At 35.4% G+C, this 6,634-nt stretch overlaps 1 protein-coding gene across 1 annotated transcript; it reads left to right on the plus strand.

Moving 5' to 3' along the window:
- On the plus strand, window positions 486-4,867 carry LOC107623400 (protein ENHANCED DISEASE RESISTANCE 4). The gene is made up of 5 exons (XM_016325641.2): window positions 486-1,248; window positions 1,570-3,793; window positions 4,001-4,061; window positions 4,149-4,372; window positions 4,801-4,867. The coding sequence occupies exons 1-5, from the start codon at window positions 1,134-1,136 to the stop codon at window positions 4,853-4,855; spliced, it is 2,679 nt and encodes an 892-aa protein (XP_016181127.1). The 5' UTR covers window positions 486-1,133; the 3' UTR covers window positions 4,856-4,867.

The following is a 6,634-nucleotide window of genomic DNA, read 5'->3' on the forward strand; positions in this document are numbered from 1 at the left end:
GTACAAATAGATCCCTGATCTTTTATCCCGCGAATATTTTCGTTTCTGACTATTGAAAAATACTTTTAAGTCCCTGACCTTCACAAAACTTGGACGGATCAGTCCCTGTCCAAATGCCTCCGTCAGGGACTGATCTGTCCAAATGTCTCCGTCAGGGACTGATCCGTCCAAGTTTTGTGAAGGTCAGAAACTTAAAAGTATTTTTCAATGGTCAGGAACGAAAATGTCCGCGAGACAAAAGGTTAGGGACCTATTTGTCCTTTTCTCATAAATTATTTAATGATAGATATAAAACTATTTTACTGAAGATAAATAAAATGAATTTATGAATTTATAAATCCTTTTATATTTGTCTTATTTAAAAAATATAATCACCAATAAATAATTTCCATATAGTACCTCAATTATCCAAATCCTAGACTTAAACATAATAATATTAATTAATAATTAATAACATGAATATAAAAGTACTCTTTGTCTTTGGTTTTGGATTTTTCTCTCGTTTTTGCCAACAAACACTGCCATTGATCCGTACAACCATGAACAAAACCATTTCAACATGACTATTTTACTCTCTCTCTCTTTCTTTCTCTCTCTCTCTCTCTCCCCAAAACCCAACACAGCACACATAAAGTTGCCATTTTTAACTAATTATGTGGAATGGAATTGGAATTGAACGAAATGAACCAATGAATTTTATTTTATTTTAATTAAAAAAGAGCTCAATTTTGCATAGTTCTAAGATTCCCATAGGAAATTTTGTCCCCACTTTTGTGCTTCTCAAATTACCCCCTTTTCCTCCTTAGTTTTGCTCTTTTTGCTGTTTAGATTCTAAGAGGAAAGAAAACAAGACCAAACATTATAAAAGAGCAATCTTTGTTTCTCTCTCTCTTTCTCGGTGTGAAAAATTCCACCTTTCTATTTTTATTTTATTTTATTGTAATTTTGGTGCCACCCCACAAGTTTGGTCACTTCACTTTCAAACATTTTTGTTGTTTTTGAGAGCCAAGTTTTCACTTTTTGCTGAAATGGTGAAGCTTCTACCATAAAGTCTTGCTTTTTTTAGTTTGTTTGGTTATGGTGGTGGTGTTTGGTTAGAGAGCTTAGAACCCTCCTTTGTTGTGTCTCTGACAATGGAGGATTCTTCAAAAATGCGGTTGGTGAGGTGCCCCAAGTGCCAGAATCTGCTTCCTGAGCTTGCTGATTACTCTGTTTATCAATGTGGTGGTTGTGGTGCTGTTCTTAGAGGTAAACCCTTTTTCTTTGATTCCTCTTTTTCTTATGCTTTGTTTAATTCTTGGATTGTTTTGGTGTTCTAGTTCATGTAGGTTATGATTATGATTTATAGGTCATTTTGGTAAGACATGTTTATGATGCAAAATTTTGGATTAAAATTTGGTTATGTTTTTAAGCAATTCAACTAAATTAAAGGGTTTTTAAGTTACTGCAAAATATAGCAATCAGGCATGTGAATTAGTGGAGTTATGATCTTTTGAACTTGAAGAACATTACAAAAGCATGGAAAAGGGGTTGGATGTTTTGATTTCTTATTATGGATTTTGTTTGCAGCAAAGCATAATAAGGGTTATGGAAGTGGTGCCTTATCGGAGATATCAGACGAAGAAATAGTTGGAAGAGATGGAGCTAAATTGGGAAATTCAAGGGGGAAAGGTGTGGTTGACTTGAGTAATAATTCGGATATTGATGTTAAGTCGAATGGTGGCTCCTCGAGGTATGGTCAAATAGATTTGGAGAAAGTGAAAAATGGATACGAGAGTGAGATTTCGAAGAATGGTTTTGATTCGAATGTAAACAAGGATGAAGGGGATAGTAAATCAATAAGAAGAGGGCAGCCGGAACAAAATTCGCATGAAAAAGGGCCCGAATTATTCGAGAGCATGTCTAATTGGCGAAATGGGGAAAGAAATGAGATGGAATTTTGGAGAAAGCCACCTGTTGATATAGAAGGTGTGAGGTTTTCCACTTTGAACTATCCTGATGAGGGAACTTCAAGCAGCTATTCTAGTTTCCCTTACAATTATGGGAAGCAATGGAGGAGTGAGAAAGACATGGATGGTGCAAGCAGGGTTCAGCACCTCGAGCAAGATCGCGCCGAGCTTCTAAGGAAGCTGGACGAGTTAACAAATCAGTTGAACCGGTCTCCTGAAGTGGGTAATAGTTCTAAAGAGCAGTTTCGTCCCGAAGGAAGGACAGTTTCGCCAGATCCTTATGGCAGCCGGGACACTTGGTCTTCGGACAGGTCGAACAGGACTATTTCAAGGCAGTTATTTGGCCCTAACAAACATGCACCTGGGCCACCTTATTTCGATTATCATCGTGATCCGTATGGTTATACAAGTAGTCATGAAATGGCTATGTCAAACTTCCATCCTTCAATGCATAATCCAAATTACATTCCTCGATTCGGGGATCCTTTCGCTGCCCAAATGAGGAGAGGTCCAAATCAGCTTTACCATCAGTTCCCACAACAACCAATGCATCCTTACTTTCCCGGCCGGTATTTTGATACTAGTTCAGATTCATATGAACTCTATGCACATAATGCAATGCTTCATCCACCTTCCTGCGCTTGCTTTTTTTGCTACGACAACAAACGCAGAGGTTCATTGCCGACACAACCAAATCCTGCATTTGTTAATAGTAGATTCCTTGATACCCCGAATGATCCCATGTTGTACCATCATGAGGTTCCGGGGACATTTGATCCTCATGTTCATGGTTCAAGAACTGCCATTCCTCCTGTTCATGAAACTCAATTACGTGCTAGAAGGCCTACTGGTGACTATAACTCTAACATGGCTAAGTCTGTCCGAACCCTTCCTCGAAAAGTAATGCCAGGAAGTGGTGCTCGGTATATCCATCCTATAGCTGGTGGTTCTCCGTTCATCACATGTTATAATTGCTTTGAGTTGCTACAACTTCCTATCAAAGCATTGGTTGTGGTGAAAAAACGGCGGCAAAAAGTGAGGTGTGGGGCTTGTTCTTCAGAAATAAGCTTTGCTATCAGCAATAAGAAGCTAATTATCTCTCTTAATTCGGAAGTGAAGGAAACTACTACAGCGATCAAAGATACTGCCAATGAGGCTGTGAACACAAGTGGTGTTAACTTCTCTTCAGATGATTATGCTGGCTATGATTTTCACTCGGTGGATAGAGAGTCTCCTGTGCCAGTTGTGGAGTCAAGAATGAACTCTAGAAAGCCCCAAGAGACACAAAGTTTCCCCTCTTCGTCTCTAGGTACCTCAGAGGATGAAAACAGTCCAGAAATTATGATTGCCGAAGGTGAAGCCGAAAAGTCCATTGCTCCCCTGAATAAAGCAGTGATATCTCCCCCACCTGCTGGATTTCCTCTTCAAGAGCATTTTGATTTCAGTGATAATAACCGTGTGATTAACCGGTTTGGTAAAGGCAACCTAAGTAGTCGGTCGGAACAAGAAAAAGGCAAAATAGTAGACAAGGTTCCCTCATCAAGGCAAACTTCTTTGAAAGAGGTGGTGCTTGCAACCGAAATGGATGTCCATGACTATTCGAACTCCGGAGCCTCCCAGGATACCGGCTATGCAAGCCAAGAACATGATCATCTCAGATCTAACAAGGGTGGTGAATCATTTTTCGCAAGCTTTATCAAGAAAGGTTTCAGGGATTCTTCTCAAACTAATGGAACCGATGATCATGGCAAATGCAAAGTTTCCATAAATGGACAGCCCTTGTCGGATCGTGCAATCAAGAAGGCGGAAAAGCTAGCTGGATCCATTCGTCCCGGAAATTACTGGTTCGTATGCTTTAGATTCCACCTATTCGTTCATTTGCAACTTTGATGTTAGATTGATATGTATCAAAGGACTCAAATGAAAAATGCTAAAAGTATCAAAATGAGTTAAGCTTTGAAATTTAAACTAACAATTTTGCTGGTAAATGATGAATTTTCTACTGATTGCTTATGAATTGTAGTGACTGATTTGTTTTATTGCTTCATTAGGTATGATTCTCGGGCCGGATTCTGGGGCGTCATGGGTGGACCTTGTCTTGGAATAATTCCAGTAAGTTGTAATATTCTGTCACACTTTCATTTATGATATTGCTGATCTTGTGGTCAATATAAGTGAATAAATTGGAATCTCTTGCAGCCATTTATAGAAGAGTTCAATTATCCTATGTCGGAAAAATGTGCTGGTGGAAATACCGGCATTTTTGTGAATGGTAGGGAGCTTCACCAAAGAGATTTGGACTTGCTTTCTGGAAGAGGACTTCCCCGTGACAGCGACAGATCTTACATCGTCGAAATCTCCGGGAGAATCCTAGATGAAGACACTGGAGAAGAGCTAGAGTGCCTTGGCAGACTTGCGCCGACGTAAGTCCTTGGTTTATGATGATTCTGCTCCATTGATTTAATAATAATAGTAATAATTATTGATATGCTGAAACCATGGTTTTTCAATCATTTGTTTGTTCTTGTCACTATTCTTTAAGATGTTACTTAAAGCTTTACACAATTCTGATGTTAGTACCATATTTCTCTAGTGCTTGAATATGATAATTTGATGAGAAATGTTTGTTGTATGTTTTACATGGGACGTTGCGCCGTCTCATCCATAATCGACACCATTGAAATCCAATCCAATGGTGGATCAAGGATGAGTCAGTACGATGTCCAATGTAAAACGAGTACACGAATTCGGTGCATGATTTTTCCTTCACACAAACTTTTAAATATATATAACAAACATCAGTTAGGGACTTAGGGTTAGTTGCTAACTCTCTTGTCTTTGACCATTTCAGAGTGGAGAAAGCAAAACATGGATTTGGCATGAAAGTACCAAGAACAGATGCATAAAAAAAATATATAAAAAAAGAAGGTTTTGATAAGGCTTCTTGTTCCATCTTCATGCAGATTTGTAAACATTATTGGAATCACATCATGGAAATTTTATTTGAACTGGTAGCAAAGTTACTTGCATTTATTTTATTCTATATATATATATTTCCTGCATAGAGATTATACAATACTACATGTAAAATTTTCATTCTTCTATAGTTGAAGAAAAAATTTTGAGCTTGATTTAATCAAGTAGATTTAGCAAAGTTAAAAATTGAGGATTGAGTGTTCCATTTATTCTAGATTTCATGTAGCATACTATATGTAACTATATTCCTTGATCTGTTTACAAGGCATATAGTTTTGCATTTATAATGAATAATGAAAGATATATTATTTGGGATTCTTTGAAGATAGGTGATATTAAATTACTTAAATAAACCACATATTAGGAAGATTTTATCAAAATTTTGAGAGTTTTGTTGTTATTGGTGAATTTGTTCTTCAAATTCAAAAGATCATTCAACTTGTTCATAAGAAACTGGAAAAGAGTTCATGCATTAGAGAAATTTACATGAAATGAATATACAACCAATAGATTTGTGAGCTTAGATGTTTGTATATTTAGACTCACACTCCTTGCTTTATGCCATTATTATATATTCAACGGGTAAGACATCATATAATAATTATATTTGGCACTATCATTTTTAATTGTAGAAATCTTTTGTCAAAATTTAGAATATGTCAAGTATTTCATATTAAAAGTAAGGGAAAATTTAGTAGCACATTCTTTAATAAAATTAGCTTTTACTATACTAAATATTATGTGAGTGAAATATGTAATTTAGTCCATTTAGATATCTTGGATCTTTTGATTAATTAATACTACCCTTTCCTTTCAAAAAAATTGGATAATAAATACCCTTCTTGTTACTTACATTGGCACATTGCACATAAAAAAGAGTGTGTATATATTTTCTTGTCATTTCCATTTTCCAAATTTTATTTGTTTAGTTTTAGAGGGAAAAAAAATTCCTATATTTTGTTACCCAAAGTTTGATAAGATATCTATTGAGTTTGTAATTAAAAATTTAGAATTAAGTTTTTCTAAAGTGAAAATATTGGCAAAATGAAAAAATAATAGCTTAAATCATTCTTGAATTAAGATGATAGAATTTACACATGATAAAAATTACAAATTCAAGAGTGATTATATCACTTTACAATATCTTTTGTCTTGTAATTGAGTGCTTTGTGTCCTCAAACTAAAACCCTCTAATCCCAAGAGATGCTTTATTTCTTCACAGAAAGTAAGAGTTTGAGTATTATAATAAGGAACACACTAAATCTAATGGACCTAAAAGAAAATTAAAAAATGTCACAAAAAGAATACTTATCCATATATAATAAATGAAATGGAACTAAAAAAAGGTGAGGGTTCATTTCTTTGAATGAAGTTGGTGAAACAATTAATAAGATGCACAATCAACAAATGCCTTTGATGTTACTCAACTACTCAAAGAGATTCACCATTCTTCACCCAAACACAAAAAGGCAAAATTGGTGTCCAACACCTTCAAGGTACTTCTATCTTTGTCCATGTGAAATAGAGTGAGTGAGAGTGTTATTATTATAGTTGCAAAAACTTGTATTGTTCAAGTGATTCCAATTTTCAAACCTTTTTTTTTCCCTTTATTTTTTACTTTATGATTTTAGATTCTATCTTTATTAATTGACAAAAAATTGATAGTAACTCAACTTATTTTAACAAAAATAGTTAGAGTCATTTAGGTG

Source organism: Arachis ipaensis, chromosome B02 (assembly GCF_000816755.2).
Source record: "Arachis ipaensis cultivar K30076 chromosome B02, Araip1.1, whole genome shotgun sequence".
Taxonomy (NCBI): Eukaryota; Viridiplantae; Streptophyta; class Magnoliopsida; order Fabales; family Fabaceae; genus Arachis; species Arachis ipaensis.